A 21,748-nucleotide genomic window follows, 5' to 3' on the forward strand; every position below is an offset into this window, starting at 1 on the left:
GGTACCAACTTCTCTCTTTTGATATTGTAGGATGAGTGTCTTGCTTCCGTAGATAGAAGGTGGTTTCTTGACAGCGGTTGCTCAAGGCACATGACCGGTGACATATCGCTTTTCATAAACTTCAAAGCAAAGAAGAAGGGATATGTTACTTATGGAGACAATAACAAAGGAGCTATACTCGGCAAAGGTAGTGTAGGTAATCCCTCCACCACTACTATTTCTAATGTCCACCTAGTAAAGGGACTTAAACATAATTTGTTAAGCATAAGTCAATTGTGTGACATGGGCTATAAAGTTTCTTTCACAAGAACTTGCTGCATAATTGAACATGCTGAACAAAACGTTGTGTTTAAGGGAATAAGAGTAAACAATATCTATATGCTTGACCTTTTTGATGTATCTTTAACAAGTACTAAATATCTAGTCACCTTGAATGATGATTCTTGGCTTTGGCATAGACGTCTAGCGCATGTTAATTTCGATTTGCTTAACAAGGTTGTATCTAAGGATCTAGTAGTCGGTCTTCCAAAAATGAAATTTTCAAAAGACCACCTATGTGACGCGTGCCAAATGGGAAAGCAAACGAGGGTCTCTTTTAAATCTAAAAATATAATTTCAACTTCACGACCTCTTGAGCTTCTCCATATGGATCTCTTTGGACCTTCTAGGACAAAGAGCCTAGGTGGAAATTACTATGGCTTTGTAATAGTTGATGACTACTCTAGATTTACTTGGACTATATTCCTTCATAGCAAAGATGAAACTTTTTCTGCTTTTAAGAATTTTGCAAATCTGTCCCAAAACAAAATGAATTCCAAAATAGTTACAATTCGTAGCGATCATGGTGGTGAATTTCAAAACTATCACTTTGAGAAGTACTGTGGCAAGTATGGTATTGAGCATAACTTTTCAGCTCCTCGAACTCTACAACAAAATGGCGTTGTGGAGCGTAAAAATTGTGTTTTAGAGGAGTTGGCAAGAACAATGCTAAATGAGGGTGGATTACCAAAATACTTTTGGGTTGATGCTGTTAGCACAACTTGTTATGTTTTAAACAGAATCTTAATTCGCCCTACTTTAAATAAAACTCCTTATGAACTTTTAAAAGGAAGAAAGCCAAACCTGTCACATCTTCACGTATTCAGTTGTAAGTGTTTTGTTTTGAATAACGGTAAGGAAAATATTGGGAAGTTTGATGCAAAAGCAGATGAAGGTATCTTTCTTGGTTACGCACTGTCAAGTAAAGCATATAGAGTGTATAATAAGCGTTTACTTACTGTTGAAGAATCTGTTCATGTTTCTTTTGATGAGTCTTATCCGAAAAATGTCGGAAAAGGTATTTCTTTTGATGACGCAGGTGTATCTATAGAAGACATACTCAAGGAAGCTGTTGAGGAAACTGATCAGTCCAAAACAGCTGCCCATGAGAAGGAGGAAGATACTAGTCATGAAGAAAATGAGGAAGAAAAGACAGCTGAAGTGAATGATCTTCCAACAGCTTGGAAATCCTCAAAAGACCATCCTATTGACAACATCTTGAGAGACATTTCAAAGGGAGTAATGACTCGTTCTAAGATAAGTAATTTTTGTTCTCACTTCGCTTTTGTTTCACAAGTAGAGCCTAAAAATGCCAAAGAGGCCTTGATTGATGAATTTTGGCTAATGGCCATGCAAGAAGAGCTTAATCAATTTAAAAGAAATGACGTTTGGGAACTTGTCCCTCGTCCGCGAGATCATCATATCATAGGTACTAAATGGGTTTTTAGAAATAAGCTTGATGAAAACGGAGTGATAACTAGGAACAAGGCACGTTTAGTAGCACAAGGGTATAACCAAGAGGAGGGCATAGACTATGAGGAAACTTATGCTCCAGTTGCTCGCCTTGAAGCTATACGTCTTTTGCTTGCCTATGCGTGTTCTAATGATTTTAAGCTTTACCAAATGGACGTAAAGAGTGCTTTTCTTAATGGTGTCATAAATGAAGAGGTATATGTCTCACAACCTCCTGGTTTTGAAAATGCTGAAAATCCAGATTATGTCTACAAATTAAAACGAGCCTTGTATGGTCTTAAACAAGCCCCTCGGGTTTGGTATGAAAGGCTTAGCAAATTTCCAATTGATCATGGATATTCAAGAGGTAAGGTGGATAATACTCTCTTTATTAAACACAAGGGAAAGCACATACTTCTAGTCCAAGTCTATGTAGACGATATAATTTTTGGTTCAACTAACATACACTTGGTCGAAGAATTCTCTGAGGTTATGCAGGGTGAATTTGAGATGAGTCTCATGGGGGAGCTGAATTACTTCCTAGGACTGCAAATTAAGCAACTTGATGAGGGTACAGCAGTATGTCAAACAAAATACTGCAAAGAACTACTCAAGCGCTTTGGAATGAATGACTCAAAATCGATTGACACACCTATGCCTACCAACGGAAATCTAGATAAGGATGAGCATGGTAAGTGTGTAGATGTCAAAAAGTTCAGAGGTATGATTGGATCTCTCTTGTATCTTTCTGCTTCTAGACCTGACATCATGTTTAGTGTTTGTATGTGTGCACGCTATCAATCAAATCCTAAGGAATCACACCTAAAAGCTGTTAAGCGCATATTTAGATATCTTCACGGAACACCTAAATATGGGCTTTGGTATTCCAAAGGAAGTGATTGTAGTTTAGTAGGGTACTCCGATTCTGATTTTGCTGGCTGCAAATCAGATAGGAAAAACACAAGTGGTACATGTCACCTGTTTTCAAATTCCTTGGTAAGTTGGCATAGCAAAAAGCAGGTTTATGTGGCTTTGTCAACTGCAGAGGCAGAATACGTTGCAGCCGGTAGTTGTTGCGCTCAGATTTTATGGCTAAAGCAGCAACTACAAGATTTTAACATTCAACTCAAACGTATTCCTATAAAATGTGACAACACTAGTGCCATAAACCTTACTAAAAACCCTGTTTTACACTCACGCACTAAACACATAGAGATTAGACATCACTTTCTTCGCGACCATGTTGAAAAAGAAGACGTTGTATTTGAGCATGTTGACTCCAAAAATCAGCTTGCTGATATATTCACTAAACCTTTGGCAACGGAACCGTTCTTCAACATTCGTCGTGAATTAGGGATCCTAGATCTGTCTCATTTGATGTCTTAAGCATGTTGGTTCTTAATTATATTATGCCTCACCTTGGTTGATGAGATTCCTTTTAGATGTCATTTATCCATCACAAGATTACGTCAACAGAGGTAATATCACTCCCTTCTACAATTCTTTTACTACTAAGTGGTTGTGTATGTTAGAACAAAAGTTCTTACTCCCATTGAGGTAAATTTGGATGCATATATTGTCTGCCTATACTGTTTGCACATTAACAATCTGATTTGTGAATTATTCTTGGGCATAACCATCATGACATACTTCATAATGCATATCCATACTGCATAAAAACTCATTAAAATCTGCTTTGGCATCAGTATGTATCGATCCAAACATGTATGCATCGATTCATATCTTCTGCATTTCAAATTTTTCAAAACTAGTTCAGGATGCATCGATCCATCCGTCGCATGTATCGATACATAGACCTGTTAAAAACAAAAATGCCTGATATGCATCGACCTATGGCCACATGCATCGACACATAGAAATGTCTGGCTTTATGGACGACTGCCGTGAAAATCCTGGTATTATGGACAGATTTAGAAGTATTGAAGTTCAGGACCGATTTAGGCACTACTCCTTCATGGGCCAAAATCCAGACACAATGCCTCCTCCTCCGCCTCCGCCAAGCTACAGAGATCATGATAGAGATGATGAGGAGTCCTGTGGTGGCCACAATCCCCATTAACCCATCATCATTTCATTTCACTGCATTTCATCTCATATTGCTCAAGTCTTATTTTGTTGCACAATATATGGTTTAGCTTATGTAATTCTTAAACTCGTTCGAATCCTCAAATGCTTTTCACTTTCTGTTTACTTCTACTGTTATTGCCCTTACTTGTCATTCTTTGTGAGGGATTCGTTACCTTGAAGCTTCCTTCTTTGTGATTGCTAGCTTTTTTATCAATTTTTTTGCCATGTCCTGCTACAAACTCTTTTTTATGTTGCCTTGATAAACCTGTTTCTTCCTCTTTTTGATGTTGACAAAGGGGGAGAAATTCAGATATGCACAAACTCAGGGGGAGTATCACACATCTTGCCAAAAATTTGCCATCATCAAAAAGGGGGAGTTTGTGAGAAAATTCTTTACTTTGAATAAATTTTGAATGATAGCAAATTATGTGATCATCATCCAAATGTTGGTTGTGCATTACCTTACATGATACATTTGTGTTTTTATTGTGTTTTTATTCCATTCTATTGTTGCGTGACTGTACATAAAGACCTACATTGATACATCTCTTAAAAGAACTCATAAAATCCATTTTGTGTCAGTATGCATCAACACATAATCCTATGCATCAATCCATACAGTATGTTGTAAATCACAAAATTCTTTTGTTCAGTATGCATCGATGCATACGAGTCATGTATCGATACATGGACAGGAAAAATGCTCTATGGATCGATCCATACGAGCCTTGCATCGATCCATGATTAGTTGAAATGTCCTATGTATCAATGCATGCGAATTATGCATCGATCCATGTTAGTGGAAATGTCATATGCATCAATACATACGAATTATGCATCGATCCATGCTCACTTAAATTCACCAAAAACTCATTTATCTTACAGTATGCATCGATGCATACCCTCATGTATCAATGCATAAGTCTGTTTTATTTTCTAACAGCTTCTATTTTTGCATATATAAGAAATGTTGTGACAGCAGGGGCAGATACGAATTCTGTGAAGAAAAACAGTTGAACACAAGATCAAAAGAGTGTAGCAACAATTGTTTTTGGAGCAATCAGAAACCTGAAAGAGACTTCATCTTCTTCATCTTCTCAATCAATTTTCTTCAAGAACATCAACACATAATCATTCTTGTTCTTTGGATTAAAGGATCAACGAGATAACGTTCAGTGGTGCGATCAAGGATCTAGCTGAGGTTTTCAGTGGAACGATCGAGGATCTAGCTGAGTTGAAGATTGAAGGGGGTTTCGAGGAAAAACCTACTGGTTTGTCCTTCAAGAACTGGAGTGTTCTTGCGGGTTTGTAAGTCACGTTTGCAGAACGGATTCAGCCGCAGCGTTGCGTTTGGAGATCGGGGGATTTCGCAAACAGGTCGTGGAACCGGTGAATTGTTTGCAATTTCGTGCAGGAAATTCTTGATCGTGCTCAGATCAAGTGGAGGTTTCATACAAGAAGAAGTTCTTGGAATTTAGAATTCTGTCTTTGTATCGTAACCTTGTATCTACGAATTCGGCATAATTGATAATCAAAGTTCTCAATTTCATTTGAAATTGAGAGGGAGACGTACCCACACGCGAGGGCGACGTGGGGAACTTCCTTACCAAATCTCTGCGTATCGTATTCTTTCCTTACTTTTCTTTACGTTTTTCATCAGTTTTGCAATATCAGTTTGTGTGTTGTGGCTGAACTCTTTGCGATACAATAGTGGCAAGAAAACTGTCAAACTAAAGTCCACCATTGTTCATCATCAAGCACATACACACCAACTGTTTGACAAAATTGTTAGCCAGGTTTTATTCATTGGAAATAGACTTTAATGATAAGTGCATTCAATTAGCTAAGATTCTGGTGTTAATAATTTTTGTCATTCTTATCCAAATCCAGCATTAAACTCGCGTGTCCGGTTTTCTAGTAGCGGTTCAGAATAGACGGAAGTCGATTCGGGACTGAAATTTTCCGCCAAAGTTTAAAAACTCTGATAAAATTTTAAATCCGTTCAATTTTAGAAAGGTGATCTATTCACCCCCCCTCTCGATCACTAGCCACACCGTCTATTCTCCATAAATTGAGAAAAACATCAGCCAAATATCTATATTTCAAATTTAGATAGGGTTATTTGTGGTGTGTTTCAGGTGAAGTTAATCTCTCTTATAATATATGGTGTGTCTGGATTTCAATGTTCGTATACTATATTCGAAATTTGTAATTCGGTTATATTTTTTAAGCTTAAATGCATTTTTGGTCCCCATATTTATATTTTTTTAATTTTTCAGTCCCCCATTTAATTTTTCAGCCTTTTGATCCCCCAATTTAACGTTGAATGGGTTTTTTTGGTCCCTCCAGCCTTTGGTCTACATGTAAACAAAAAAGGCTTAGTTGACATACAATAGTTGGCGCCACATCATTAATGAAAATTAAAAACTAAAAAAAAACATTTGATTTTCCTAAAATATTATTTTATTATATATAGTCCAATATAATTTATAAAATCAAATTAAAACATTAAAACAAAACCAGAATCCCTAATTCCCGTTCATCCCCTTTCATTCTTCACCATTGTCCACCCACATTGTCTTCTAGACCAACCCGTTTCGTTCGTCAACACAACCAAAGGCGTTCATCGCATTTTGTTGACACTGAGTATTCAGAAGAAGAAGAACAAAGAAGTGAAATATTGTTTGAGGTATGTGAAACACTTTTTGTTCTATGGGTTTAGGGTTTCTTGTTCTATATCTGTCTTTTATGGGTACAAGTTATGATTGTGCATTTTAATTTATTTTCCAGGCCATCTCAGAATCGTTCAATTAGGTTAAGAATTCATCATAGGGGAAAACTAGTAGAAACACCTGTCAAGTGGTACGTTAATGGAATATTCTCTGAAATGAATTGGAAGTGGGATGTGGACTATATGTCTTATATGCAGCTGGAAGAAATGATAGGAAATGAGGGATATACAAATATCAAATGTTTGTGGTACTGGAACCTTAGATTTGGCTTTAATCGTGACCTTAGACCCATTAACTGTGATGTTGATATTCTTAAGTTTATTGAGGATGCTAATGGGTTTGAATTGATATATGTGTATGTAGAGCATACCATTGGTAATCCTGAAGTGATAGATGATGCATAATTAGTTCATGATTATGCTGAGGAAGTACATTTTAATTATGAATTTGCTCCAAATTATGATGATGAGGAAGTAAAAGCTGACAGGGTTGATGATGATGTGCAAGTTGGGAGTGAAAATGTTGAGGATGAAGTATAAGTAGGGAGTAAAAATAATGAGGATGAGTTACAGGTGGGGAGTGAAAGTGTTGACCCAGGCTATGTTGGAATAGGGGAAAACTAGCAGAAACACATGCCAAGTGGTGCGTTAATGGAATAGTCTCCGAAATGAATTGGAAGTGGGATGTAGACTATATGTCTTATATGCAGCTGGAAGAAATAAGGGATATACAAATATCAAATGTTTGTGGTACTGGAACCTTAGGTTTGGCTTTAGTCGTGACCTTAGACCCCTTAACTGTGATGCTAATATTCTTAAGTTTATTGAGGATGCTAATGGGTTTGAATTGATAGATGTGTATGTAGAGCATACCATTGGTAATCCTGAAGTGATAGATGATGCATAATTAGTTCATGATTATGCTGAGGAAGTACATTTTAATGATGAATTTTCTCCAAATTATGATGATGAGGAAGTAAAAGCTGACAGGGTTGATGATGATGTGCAAGTTGGGAGTGAAAATGTTGAGGATGAAGTGTAAGTAGGGAGTAAAAATGTTGAGGATAAAGTACAGGTGGAGAGTGAAAGTGTTGACCCAGACTATGTTGGAAATGAAGATGATTTGGACAGTGTCAGTGACATTGAGTATGAGCATAGTGATGAGATTGATGATATAGATTGGACCACAATCTTACCTTCTAATAAGTTAGTTGATAATGTGAACAATTTTGTTGTGGATGATGACTCTGATGTATTGCATACACCTCACCCATTTAAGACTTTATGCACAAGAGTTACTAAAGTCAAACCCTAATAGTAATGTAGTGGTGCAATGTGCTGATTCTAATGAAGGTCATGTATTTAAGAGGATTTATGTATGTTTAGATTCTTGTAAGTTTGGATTTTCAAAATATTGTAGGCCATTAATAATCTTGGGTGCTTGTTTTTTGAAAGGAGACTATGGTGGGCAATTGATGGCAGCTGTGGGGATGGATGGAAATAACAAGATATATCATATTGCTTATGTTGTTATGGAGGCTGAGACAAAAGACTCTTAGGAGTGGTTCATCGACATTATAATGGAGGATCTAGAAATCATAAACCATATGTGATATGCTTTTATTTCATACCAACAGAAGGTGACATTTTAATGTAACATCCTTTTGCTTTCATTGTATAAGTTTTCCTGAATATAGTGTAACATGATATTGATTATCACCTTATATTATTGTCAGGACCTAGTACAAGCAGTGCAGAGTGTGAGTACACACGTGGAGAAACGCCTTTGCGTGAAGCATCTATATGGGAACTGGAAGAAGAAATATCTTGGGTTGGAATTGAAAGAGGTTATGTGGAGTGCAGCAAGGGCTACAACAGTTGTAGCATGGGAGAGGGCAATGCTAAGGATGAAAGGCTTGAATGAAGCTGCTTGGAAGGAAATGAAAGATATTCCTACACAACACTGAAGAAGGTCACATTTCAGGACTTATTCTAAATGTGACCTTCAAGAAAATAACATGTGTGAGGCTTTTAACAAGGTAATTCTAGAGTATATATATAAACCAGTCATAACTATGTTAGAAGAGATCAAGCATTATTTGACTAAGAGGATAGTTGTCAGAAGGATGCATTGAGTAAGTACAATGGTGATATTTATCCTAGAATACAATTGGTGCTTGAAAAGAACAAGAAGGTTGCTAAAAATTGGACACTTGCATGGCATGATGATGATGATTTGTCCATATATGGTGTGACAAATGGAAACAAAACATATGTTGTTAATCTAAAACAAAAGACATGTGCTTGTAGAAAATGGGATTTAACTGTAATGACAATGATTATTTTGATGTAATGACAATGGTTATTTTGATGTTATGATAATATTTATTTTTGGTGCATATTGGTCTGTCAATTTATATGTGCATATTGTCTTATCAACTATACATACTGCATATTTTTGAGATATTCCACAAGTTGCATATTGCAAAAAATTTGCTTGCATATTGCACAAATTTTGCTTTCTTGTTGCATATTGTCATTACACTAGTTTACTGTCACAAAATTGGAATAATATTTGGAACAAAATTTTTCCATTCATAATTTTTGGTTACATGGTTTACATCAAGGTTGTTTCAAAACCTTATCAACTAAACAACAACAACACAACATGGTTGGTTCAAAAACTAAAGAACATAGGCAATTCCTAATTCAATATACTTGTGGCAACTAGTCCTATTAAAAACACAATGATCATCCCAATTGTAAACTTCAACTGGATTTTCATAAACTTGATATTCATCTTCAATTCATCGACTTTAATCTTCTCTACACCTAATCTTTCATTCGATGAAGAAATGAACTCTTTTGATCTTGGAGTCATCTCCTCATCATACCAGACAAAATGATTGCACATTTTGTGTCCCTGAAGCTAGAAAGAATGCAGAAGAAATAGAGTTTCAATGAATTTCGAATGTAACAGACATAAATTTGAATGAGATAAGTTAAATACCTTGTACATTCCACATTCATAGAAACGACGTCTTGGGTTAACACCAGTCCATGATGTCATTAATGGTGCATCGATGACACATCTACATTCGTCACAGATGAAATGTGATTTGCTGCATTTGCTTCCTTGGGAATATCTGGACATGGTTGAAGATTAAGAACGATATGATGTAGACGATGAGGTTCTGGTAGTTTTTAAGAACGATTTAGGAAAGGGGATGAACTGCTGAAAGAAATGGGATGAACGATTGAAGATTGAAAAAGAAAAGGGGATGAACCGGAGATTTAGAGTTTCATCTTCAATTTACTCTTTTTAATTTATAAATATATTTTATTATTTAACTTATTAAAAAAAATCAGAAACTATTGTATGTCAACTCAGCCTTTTCACTTGCCATTGCCATGTAAGCCAAAGTTTGGAGGGATAAAAAAAACAAATCAAAATTAAATTGGAGGACCAAAACGCTAAAAAATTAAATGGGAACTAAAAAATAAAAAAATTATATAATAGAGAGACCAAAAATATATTTAAACCTACTTTTTACTTACAAGTAATTCTGATGAAAAGGTTTGTTGTGATGTGGTACGCTCGAATTTCAAACTTTGAACTGTGCGGCGAATTTTCACCGAGTAAGTAATACACGTAGTCTTTTCTTTTGAGACATTAAAAAGATATCAATAAAATCAAAAATGTATTTTATTTTATTTCTTAATTTTATCTTTTTCTTTAATTAAAGATTACAATTTTTTATTAGTCAGCTTTCCGTCACTATCATGCCGGAATTTGTGTCTGTCTTAATATGTGTTTTAACTACAAATAAAAAAAATGAGTTGTACATTAAATTTGAGCTATGGCAGCCAACTACTCTTTCATAGCTTCTTTATTTGCTCAAGTCAATTTGTGTTTCTGATTGTAAATCTCCAACAACATGGATCAAGGTTTTTCTTTCTCTTCATTTTTTTCAACACGACATAAATATTATGTTTGTATAATTAAAAACATGACAAGTTCAACTCCAACATATACTGTTTAATTTTCAGATGGTTATGGCAAAGCCATCCGCCTCACACATGTTCTGGCTGCCTCCTTTGCCGGTTTGATTGCCGCTGCCGCCGCCTCGCGTTACCGGAAGCAAGTGTCAACGGTGGTTGTAGACGATAAGATCATTCCCAAAGTGGATAAGTCAGAATCTGGACGTATTGAAAAGATAGAAAAATTCTCCCACTATGTTGGTACGGATGTTTTAACTTTTTGAGATTTCTAAGATAAGCTTAGTCAAAAAGAAGGAAAATGAAGTAGAATAGAAAAGCTGTGGGAAAAAATTGCTTAAGAAAACAGAAAATATAAATGTTTTGCAAAAATAGAATTAAATTATTAAAATATCAAAGGGAGAATGAAAATATTATTATTATTTTGTTTTAAATTTTAAGGTGTCATATAATGTGAAATGGTGAATGAAAACATTATTGAATTTGTTTATTTTTGTAATGATGACTCATATATCCAGAGTGTATTAGATAGGCCTTGTGATTAAAATATCAGCAAAGTAGACTTTAAAGGATAGTAGGCGTGCTTTCTAGTCAAGCTGTACTTTAGAAATAGAGAGAATTCTAATTATTTAAATTAACTAAATGCAAGTTGGTTCAGGAAAAATTGTTATGAAAATTCAACTTTAACTCGAACAAATCCCAATTAAATTACTTGTTTTGCAATAACCATATCGCGATTTGCAATGTTGATCTAATTAGTCACATTTCGATTAGTCAATTTTCTAAACCTTGTGTCAAAAGGGATAGAATTGTAATTGTCATACCTGAAGATGAATATTAGAAAATGGTAGAATCTTGCAAACACAATCTTCATGGAGAATCGTCTACCCAAAAGGTAATGTTCCCCTAATTGTGGTTGGTCTGCGTAATAAATTTTCTACAATATGGAAATCGATTGGGAGATGGGGTGTAACATCCTTGAAGTGTTAGAAATAATTCACATTCAATAGTAGTAATATAATTAATTTTTGTTACGCTTAACATAGCTAGTATGGGTTATCACTTTTGCCTACGTGATATTATTGTTTGTATATATAAACAAGTGTAGTTGTCAATAATGTATACAGCAGTGCAGTGTATTGAGTGTGTATTGTGTACGGTGGGTGTGCGTAACCATTTGTTGTAACCATTTTGTAAGAGTTGTGGAAGTTTGTTATTCTCTCCCCTTATTCCATGTTCATGTTCTTCACCTTGTGCACCAACAATTGGTATCTAGAGTTCCGGTTCAGATCCACAAGGAAACACGAGTGAACGGTGAGGCGTTGTGTGATTGATTTCGTTTCTTAAATTCGTGTTGAATTTCTGATCGAAATCGTAATAGAATCATATTTCTTGATTCTGCCGGATTGGAAAATACTAGTGTTTTGTGACATCTGAGTGATTTGCACAAGATTGAAGAAGAGCGGAAACGGTAATCTGAGTACTAAGCTTCCAGTGTTCGATGGTAAGAACTAGAATCAGTGGATGATTCGGATGCGTGTGTTGTTTGACGCTCAAGATGTTCTTGATCTCGTCAACGACGTTCCGGTTGCACTTCCTGAAAATGCAACGGATGCGTAGAGGAATGCTCGGCGTGATCTAAGGAGGAAGGATCAGAATGTGTTGTTCTACATTCATCGGTGGATGCAGACGTGTTTGAGAAAATCGTTGATTCGACGACGACGAAGGCTGCGTGGGACACACTGGTACGATGCTACGGCGGTGATGCATCAGTGAAGAGGGTGAAGCTTCAGTCTCTATGTAAGCAGTATGAGAATCTCAGCATGAAGAACAGTGAGAAGGTACCTGACTACATCTCCAGAATGATTCTGATCACAAATGAGATGAAGTCGTGTGGAGAAACTCTCTTTGATGAAAGGATCATGGAGAAGGTACTTAGATCTCTTACTCCTTAGTTTGATTATATTGTGGTAGAAATTGAACATTCTAAGGATCTTAGCACCATGAAAATTAAAGAGTTGCAAAGCAGTCTAGAGGCACAAGAGTTGCGTCTGACTGAGAGAAACTATAAAATGGAGGTAGATTAGCAGGCTCTGAAAATAGCTCCTGGTAAGAAACCGAACTTTGCTTGATATGACAAGGAGCAATGCGAAGGAGAAGAAGCTACCTTACACCTTGTGGGGAGAAGTTGTTGCCACTACAACATATGTGCTCAACGGGTGTCCAACCAAGAAGCTGAAGAAAATTGTTCCTTTAGATAATTAGACTGAAGATAAGCAAAATGTGAGTCATCTGAAGATGTTTGGTTCTGTTTATTACAAACATGTTCCAGATGCTAAGAGAAGGAGGTTGAATGACAGAAGCAGAGTTATGTTTCTTATAGGGTACCACAATATAGGTGCTTGTAAGCTCTATTGTCTTGTCACTGACAAGGTTGAATTCAGTAGAGATGTCATTGTGAAGGAATCAGAAGTGTGGGATTGGAGTAAATCTCAATCTAATTTTGGTGAGTTAACTGCTGAAGATACTTCAGAATTTGAAGGTTCTGAAGATGAGTCAGAATCTAAAGGCGACTCTGAAGGTGAGTCTGACTCTGAAGGCGAGTCTGACTCTGAAGGTGAATCTAATTTTGATCTAGATTCTGATAGTGATTCAAATTCTGGTGGTGATCCAGACTCTGAGAATATTCCAGACTCTGAATATGGTCATGCCTCTGAAGGTGGTATTTCTGGGGTTCCAGCATCTGATATTGTTCCAGCGTCCGAAGAAGATTTTGAACAAGTTCAGAGGCCATAGAATCAGAAACATTCCAAGAAGGTTTGCAGAGTTTGACATGCTGCAAGATACTGAAGTAAACTCTGAAGAAGAAATCATTCAGTGTGCCATGTTAGTAGACTTTGAACCAGTTAGTATTGAAGAAGTGCTCAAGAAGAAAGTGTGGTTGAAGGCCATGAAAGAAGAACTTTAGGCTATAGAAAGAAACAAGACTTGGAAGTTGACTAAGGTTCTAAAGAACAAGAAGGCCATCAACGTCAGGTGGATTTTCAAGGTGAAACTGAAGTCAGATGGATCAATTGGCAAACACAAAGCAAGGTTAGTGGCAAGAGGGTTTCTACAAAAACCTGGGTTAGACTACCTTGAGGTGTTTTCTCCTGTAGCGAAACATGAGACAATCAGATTGGTGACTGCGATAGCTGCTAACATGAATTGGTCTCTAATGCATATGGATGTGAAATCTGCATTTCTGAACGGTCCATTGCAAGAAGAGGTGTATGTATCACAACCTCCTAGATTTGTGAAAAAGAATCAGGAAGAGATGGTGTACAGGTTACATAAAGCGTTGTATGGGTTGAAACAAGACCCTAGAGCTTGGAATCTGAAAATTGATTCATTTTTCAAACTTCAAGGATTCAGAAAGTGTGAGATGGAGTATGGTGTCTATGTTCAGCAGACTTCTGAAGACAATATGATTCTAGTATGTCTGTATGTTTATGACATATTGCTAACAGAAAGTTGTGAACATGAGATAGTTAAGTTCAAGAAGGTGGAGATTATGACATATTTGCTAGGGATGGAGATTATGTACTCTGAAAAGGGTATCATTTTGCATCAGCTGAAGTATGAATTTGAGCTGTTGAATTGTAAGGTTGTGGTCACACCTTCAGAAACAAATTAAAAATTGGATTCTGATCTTGAAGATGATGATGTAAATGCTACAACTTTCAAGCAGTTGGTTGGATCTCTGAGGTATTTGTGTAATATCAGACCTGATATTTGCTATGCAGTTGGAATGGTTAGTAGGTTCATGAGTAAATCGAAGTGGTCTCATTACCAAGCTACTGTCAGGATTCTGAGGTATATTAAGGAGACTCTGAAGTATGAAGTTTTATTCCCTTTTGGAAAAAAGACTAATTCATAGTTAATGTGTTACTCAGACTCTGATTGGTGTGGAGACAGGGTTGACAGAAGAAGTACTTCTGGATATTTGTTTAAGTATCTGGGAAGTCCTATTTCTTGGTGTTCCAAGAAGCAATCAGTTGTTGCTTTGTCAACCTGTGAAGCTGAATACATTGCAGGTGTTGTGGCTTCATGTCAAGCTGTTTGGCTTCTGAATTTACTGCACGATATGAAGATCAAGGAAAACAAACCTCTGAAGCTGATGATTGATAACAAGTCTGCAATCAATCTTGTCAAGAACCCAGTGCTGCATGGGAGAAGCAAGCTTATTGAGACTAAGTATCACTTTCTGAGAAGTTAGGTTCAGAATGGAGTGCTAGAAGTTATGCATTGTAGAACCTATAAGCAGATGGCAGATGTTCTGACGAAAGCGATCGAAACTAATCAATTTCTCCACTTAAGGAATGGAATTGGTGTTGTTAGTTTTGATTAGCTGAATATGAATTAAGGGATGGTGTTATAAATAATTCATATTCAATAGTAGTAGTAATAATATTAGTTTTTGTTAAGCTTAACCTATCTAGTGTAGGTAAGCACTTTTGCCTATATGTGGCATTATTGTTTGTATATATAAACAAGTGTAGTTGTCAACAGTGTATACAGCAGTGTAGTGTACTGGGTGTGTGCATTGTGTACAGTGTGTGTGCGTAATCATTTGTTGTAACCGTTTTGTAAGAGTAGTGGAAGTTTATTATTCGCTCTTTTCTCTCTTATTTCATTTTCATCTTCTTCACCTTGTGAACCAACATAAAGAAAGCGTATATTGAATTTTCCTTTTCATCTATAGAAGATGTTAGAAGGGTTAGAGCTCTGAACTCGTGGAACTTAAGTCTTGATTACTTGAAACTTTTTCATTGTACCAAGTACTTCAACCCAACCACTTTGAGGCAAATCTCGGCTCAAGTCTGGGTGAGAATCCATGGCCTCTCTCAAGAGTACTGCAGACCGAAAATTCTATTTGTCATTGCTAGTAGCGTAGGGACCCCTTTATGCACTGATTCAGCAACCATCAAAGGGTGTTTTGAAAGACCTTTTGGGCGTTATGTTAGCGTTCTTGTGGACATGGAAATTTCTAAAGAACTAAGATACAAGGTTTTGGTGGAAAGACAAGGCTTTTCCTTTTTTTTTGAATTGGAGTACGAAAGTGTACCAGATTTCAGCAATTATTGCAACTGCATTAGGCATCATTTTGATGTTTGGAAGAGAAGACCTGTTATGGTTCATAACCAAAACTAGAGAGAAACATTGATCAACAAAGCAGAAGAGAACAAAAGGAAATATGTTTAGGTGGCTAGCAAAGATGCAAGTGAAAAATAGGAGACTGAAGACAACAATGACAAAGGCAAGGAGCATGTGGGGAACTTTAAATTCAGATGGAGCCTACTCAAGTGGAGCCTATGGTTATACCAACTGTGGTTGAAACCAGTGGTAGCAATCCAAAGGACATTACAATTATGGAAACACTGGTGGTGAAATATTTTGAACCAGACCATGGGGAATCAAAGGACTCCATGGACTCTGAATTTGTTGACAACACTCAAAAAGCACTGGAGGTGGGAAGAATAGGTAAGAAAAGCATACCTGAAGTGGTTAGGAAATATGTGGAATTCCTTAAGACTTCTTGGGCTAATATGGTAGATGTAGAAGAGAATGAAGCTTTGACTCAAAAAGATAGTGAGGCCACAACCAGGATGATGGTTTCTAGTTGGTTACATCAAAATCCAAAAGGAAACACGAGAGGAAAACAACCACAAAGGAACCAGTTATAGTACCAGATCCAGGTCTAGTGATATCACACCCAAAGCCGTCTCAAGTGTTTGGAGACTCTGTGTAGGTTAGTTACACTTTAACAAGGGAAAAACAAATAGAGACCCTATTTAATCACTATTTAACCTGACAAATATTTTATGAGGTCTCATTTAGCTATACTTTTATCGTGAAAAATTTGAGGCCCTGTGCGGTAGCCCGCCTTGCACGCCCTCTCCATGAAGGTCATTTTTTGGAATGTGAGAGGATTGGCCAACTCTCCCACAAATTTGGCCCTGAAAATATTGATTAATGTACATAAGCCACATCTAATGTTCATTGCTGAACCCTAGATGTCTCAGACAAGTCTTCCTTGTAGATGGCTGGATAGAATTAACATGAATTTTTTTGCCACAAACTTGATAGTCTTGAGGCTAACCTCTGGTGCCTTTGTAAGACAGATATAGATCCTAGAATGATAAGCCCGGATGACCAACAACAGTTCAGTATAATAGTAACGAGTTTGGTTTTTCTGTAGTCTATGCATCCACAAACTATTTAACCAGAAGGCCTCTTTGGAATACCCTGCAAGGTGTGACAAGCTCTCATAATCTTCCCTGTGTTCTTTTAGGGTACTTTAATACCATACTTGGAATGCATGAATACAAGGGTTCCTATCAGCCAACAAAGGTTCCAATGCAGGATTTCTCTAACTGGACAGACACCAACAAGCTTATCCATCTGCCAACCACTAGGGGTCCTTTTACCTAGTCCAATGGGCGTAAGGGACAACTCAAAAGAGGTTGGATAGAGTAATTCGTACACATGCTATGATCGATTCTTGCTCCCTCATTTCCTGCTGCACTCTCACAAAAAATAGGTCAGATCACTACCCTCTTCTACTAGACTTTCAGTGTCAGGAGAGCAAGTTTAGTTCCCAGTTCAAATATATCCACATGTGGTCCAAACATCTGGATTTCAGGGACTTGGTGGAATCAATTTGGAGAAGTGTGGTGGTGGTATGCCCTATGTTCATTCTCAACAAGAAATTGCAGCTGTTGAAGAACAAGATCAAGGAAAGATCAAGGAAAGATCAAGGAATGGAACAAGACTACTTTTGGAAATATTCACGAGAATGTTAGAAAATATGATGTTTATTTGCAAGATGTGCGGGACATCATAGTTGTCCAAGACCACTCTGATGAGCTCAGTGACAAAGAAAAATAGGCTCAGGTCAGATTAGACAATGCCCTCTCTACGGAAGAATGTTCTGGAAAGAAAAAGCCAGAGTGATGTGGTTTGTTGAAGGTGATAGGAACATAAAGTACTTCCACAGGATTGCAAAGATTAAGAACAGAACAAGAGGGATATATTTAATGAAGATTGAGGGCAATTTTTCAACTGATCCTGACATGATTGCCACGCATGTGGTAAATCACTATACTTAATTGTTTAACACTCTTCCTATTTTGTAGGACAACAACCTAGTGGAAAGGACGGTTCCTCACCTTGTCAATGATCAAGCTAACAACCTTATCAGCATGTTGTCTTCACATGAGGAAATCGATGGGTGTTGTTTTTTGCCTCAAGAGTGACAGAGGCCCTAATGGTTTTTGCCCTCTCTTCTTCCAAACATATTGGTCAATCATCAAAGAAGATGTGATTAGATCCACAATGCAATTCTTCGCAGATGGTTGGGTTCTACCAAATTACAACTCCAATACCCTCATCCTCATCCCTAAGGTTGATGGTGCAGACTACATAGAGAAGTACATGCCTATTGCAATGGCCAACTTCAATTTTAAGAGCAAGCCTAAACCAATCTACTTTCAATTTATTATTGATAGAATCAAGATTAAACTTGCTGCTTGGAAGGCCTCTCTGTTGTCTATTTCTGGAGAATTTTGTTGGTAAAAGTTGTCATTCATAGTATGTTAGTCTACTCCTGGCCTCAAATCTCTTGCAATGCTGGCATTTGGATAACTCTTAGGACCATTGGGACAACATGCTGAGTAACAAAGTTCTTAGGCTTGGAGGGAATATAGGTTATCACATATTCTCCTCTATTTGGAGTAGTATGAAGCCTATGTCGAGTTTAAATTTAATTCTTCTTGGCTCATTGGCAATGGGAATAGTGTCAACTTCTGGTTAGACAATTGGATTGGGCAACCTTTGCCTCAATAGTGAACTCAGGCCCTGCCATTATTTTGATGGATGATTGTTGGAAGCTTCTTGGACAGTCCTGGTCGAAGGAATGTTCTGTAGTTTTGCTTGCAGCCATAATTAATATTTTTGACAATATTTGGAAAGTGAGGAACCAGGCTAGATTCAATGATACTTTCATACCTTAGAGAACATCAATTACTTGCATCATGTCTCAGGTTTTACTTTCAGGCTCTTTGACCATGACAACATCCAGCAATGTCATGTATGATTTCATGATTTTGAAGGTTTTCATCCACCTTCTATGTCTACTGTCAAGGATGTTTTACGGAGTCCTCCTTTGGAAAATTGGATAAAAGCTAATACTGATGACACTTCACAGGACATACCCTCTTATGCAGCGCGTGGAGGTGTTTTTAAAGACCATGATACTACTCACTTATGTAGTTTTTCATGTAAAGTGGGACCAGGTGATGCTCTGTTTGCAGAGCTAATGGGAGCTATTTTGGCAATGGAGCACAATGGCAATGAGGTGGACTAATTTTTGGTTGGAATCTGACTCTAGCCTAGTGGTGTTGGCTTGTGACAATTATTCTCTTCTCCCGTGGCGTATAAAAGAAATAGATGGAAAAACTTTTTAATAGGCATGAGGTCTATATACTTCTTGGTTACCCACATCTACATGGAGGACAACCACTGTGCAGATAGACTTACTAACTTAGGTCGAACATTAGTAGATTTTATTTGGTGGGATGGTAAACACATGGATGTCCTAAGGGACTATCATCGAAATAGACTAGGTCTTACTAACTTTAGAATCATTTAGATGTTGAGGTTTTTGGTCTAGTTCCTCTCAATCATTGTATCTTTTGGGTTGAATCACTTAGTTGCTGAGGTTTTTGGTCAAGTTCCCCTCAGTCATTGTATCTTTTGGTGAGAATGCATTTTATATGTGAGAATGATAACAATACTTATAAACCTTTTGATCAAGAATAGATGGTTGTGATTAAAAAGACTCATTCTAACAATAAATGTGATTCAATCTACTCAACTATAGGAATCAAACATAAAAGGTTATTATTAGGAGTCACATTAAGCATTTCACCTAAAAATTAAGGTTTGTGAGCCAAGAATAAAGACTATCATTTTGCAACTGAACGTTTGATGAATTCATAAATTTACATTGGGTTGTATGTGTGCAGCTAGGCAATTAGGATTTGAAGATGCTAGTGAAGTTCCAGAGCTATGCATACTTGCCCAACAATACCTACAAAAATCTAAAGACTGTGAGCAGAGCATATTTGAATATCTTGTCAATGAAAAGGACTCTGAATCTCTCTATGTCAAATTGGTTGATGAGTTTGAGAGATGCATTCTCAGTTATTTTGCATTTCACTGGAAACAAGCTCCATTTGTTATTAGTCAGGTTCATTCTCCATTCCTTCAATTTTCCTTCCCTTGCATGTTGAGTGTTAAGTGTTGAGTATTAAGTATCTCTTTCTTATCTAAATTTTAGGTATTGAATACTCAATCTCAGCACAAAACAAAACTGAAAGAAATTTTATTGGCAGCTACAAGGTAAAGTTTTACTCTAAAACGTCACATCATTATATAAGTGAGAATGAAACTATGTAAGTGTTGTACATGTTGACAGGAAGCAGAGATTTGAGAGAGTAACCAAGAACCTGAAGTTGACAAGAGTGTTCTCTACTTTGGTAGCAGAGATGAGAGTAATCGATGACGGTGATAAGGGAGTCATGGTCCCGATGGACCTCAGTGAGAGAAGTCCAGTGCTTCTGTTCATGGGCGGTGGCATGGGGGCCGGAAAAAGTACCGTTCTTAAAGACATTCTTAAAGAGTAAGTATCATCCATTCTAGTTCTACTCTCGTGAGTTGCGATTATCGTTGCGCGATAAATAAAATGGCTTTGGCAGATCATTTTGGTTAGGAGCATCTTCGAAGGCTGTGGTTGTTGAGGCAGATGCTTTTAAGGAGAAAGATGTCATATATAAAACCCTTAACTCTAGGGGTCACCATGATGACATGCTTCTAACTTCTGAATTGGTATGCTTCTATGTAAACACTTTCATGTGATGCTACTATGGTCATTCATTGTATCTGTATGCGATAAACTAGTCAAAATCTGAGCAGGTGCATCAATCTTCCACCGATGCTGCATCGTCTCTACTAGTAGCGGCTCTAAACAAAGGGCGAGATGTGATCATGGACGGTACGTTTTCATGGGAGCCTTTTGTGGAGCAGACTATTGCTATGGCAAGAAATGTTCACAAATGTAAGTACAGAATGGGGGTAGGGTATAAAGTGGCAGAGGATGGAACAATTACTGAAAATTACTGGGAGGAAGTGAATGAGACAGAAGAGCAGGCGGAAAATTCTAAAGCAGAACAACACAGTCAAAAACCTTACAGAATTGAGCTAGTTGGTGTGGTTTGTGATGGATATCTTGCAGTTATTAGAGGCATTAGGTAAATATCATTGTGAATCAATTCAACTATATTAGTATATTTTCATAGTGTGATTTTTGGTTATGATATAGAATTTAACATTTCCTATTGGAACTTTTAACAGGAGAGCTATTATGACAGGGAGGGCAGTAAGGGTCAATTCACAATTGAAATCTCACAAAAGATTTGCCAAGGCATTTCCAAAATATTGCAAACTTGTTGATAATGCAAGGTTGTTTTGCACAAATGGTGTTGGGGTTCCACCAAAGGTAAACAAACTTTTTTTCCTCTCTCTGTGGTTGATTTTACACTCTACTAGTTAGTGTTGAAATAACAAGAGGGTGATTTGCTTTTCATATGAAAAAACAGCTTATTGGGTGGAAAGATGGTGATCACAATCTACTAGTGGATCCTGAAGATATCAAAAGCTTGAACAATGTAGCAAGTTTGAATGCTGAAGCTGACTCCATCTGTGAACTTCACATGGAACCGAGTCCGGTAATGGAACCTGGTTCTGTTTGGAATGACTTTGTTCTGTCACCTTCAAGGTCTAATGTTCAGAAAGAGCTAAGGAAATCCATTCATAAAATAGAAAAGTCCGTCGGGAAAATATGACTTTTCTGCCAGAACCAATGTTACTATCTTGTGAAGTGTGATGTTATAAAAACATTTGTTTATTTCAATTCTATGATTTACTAAGACAAGAAAGAAAAGGCTTTTCAAAATGTATTGGTGTAAAACCATGACACAATCCTGAAATTTCTAAATTGGTGCAAATGAAAATGCATTTGTGAAAATTATGTAGTTGTATATAGAAAACCGATTTCTT

General features: G+C 37.0%; 1 protein-coding gene across 1 annotated transcript; it reads left to right on the top strand.

Moving 5' to 3' along the window:
• The first annotated feature begins 10,379 nt into the window (after window positions 1-10,379).
• LOC127097073 (calmodulin calcium-dependent NAD kinase) lies at window positions 10,380-21,716 on the top strand. The gene is made up of 9 exons (XM_051035585.1): window positions 10,380-10,537; window positions 10,640-10,831; window positions 19,657-19,880; window positions 19,971-20,032; window positions 20,109-20,312; window positions 20,389-20,518; window positions 20,606-20,940; window positions 21,044-21,188; window positions 21,289-21,716. The coding sequence occupies exons 1-9, from the start codon at window positions 10,528-10,530 to the stop codon at window positions 21,532-21,534; spliced, it is 1,548 nt and encodes a 515-aa protein (XP_050891542.1). The 5' UTR covers window positions 10,380-10,527; the 3' UTR covers window positions 21,535-21,716.
• Window positions 21,717-21,748: the final 32 nt, after the last annotated feature.

This window comes from Lathyrus oleraceus, chromosome 6 (assembly GCF_024323335.1).
Source record: "Lathyrus oleraceus cultivar Zhongwan6 chromosome 6, CAAS_Psat_ZW6_1.0, whole genome shotgun sequence".
Taxonomy (NCBI): Eukaryota; Viridiplantae; Streptophyta; class Magnoliopsida; order Fabales; family Fabaceae; genus Lathyrus; species Lathyrus oleraceus.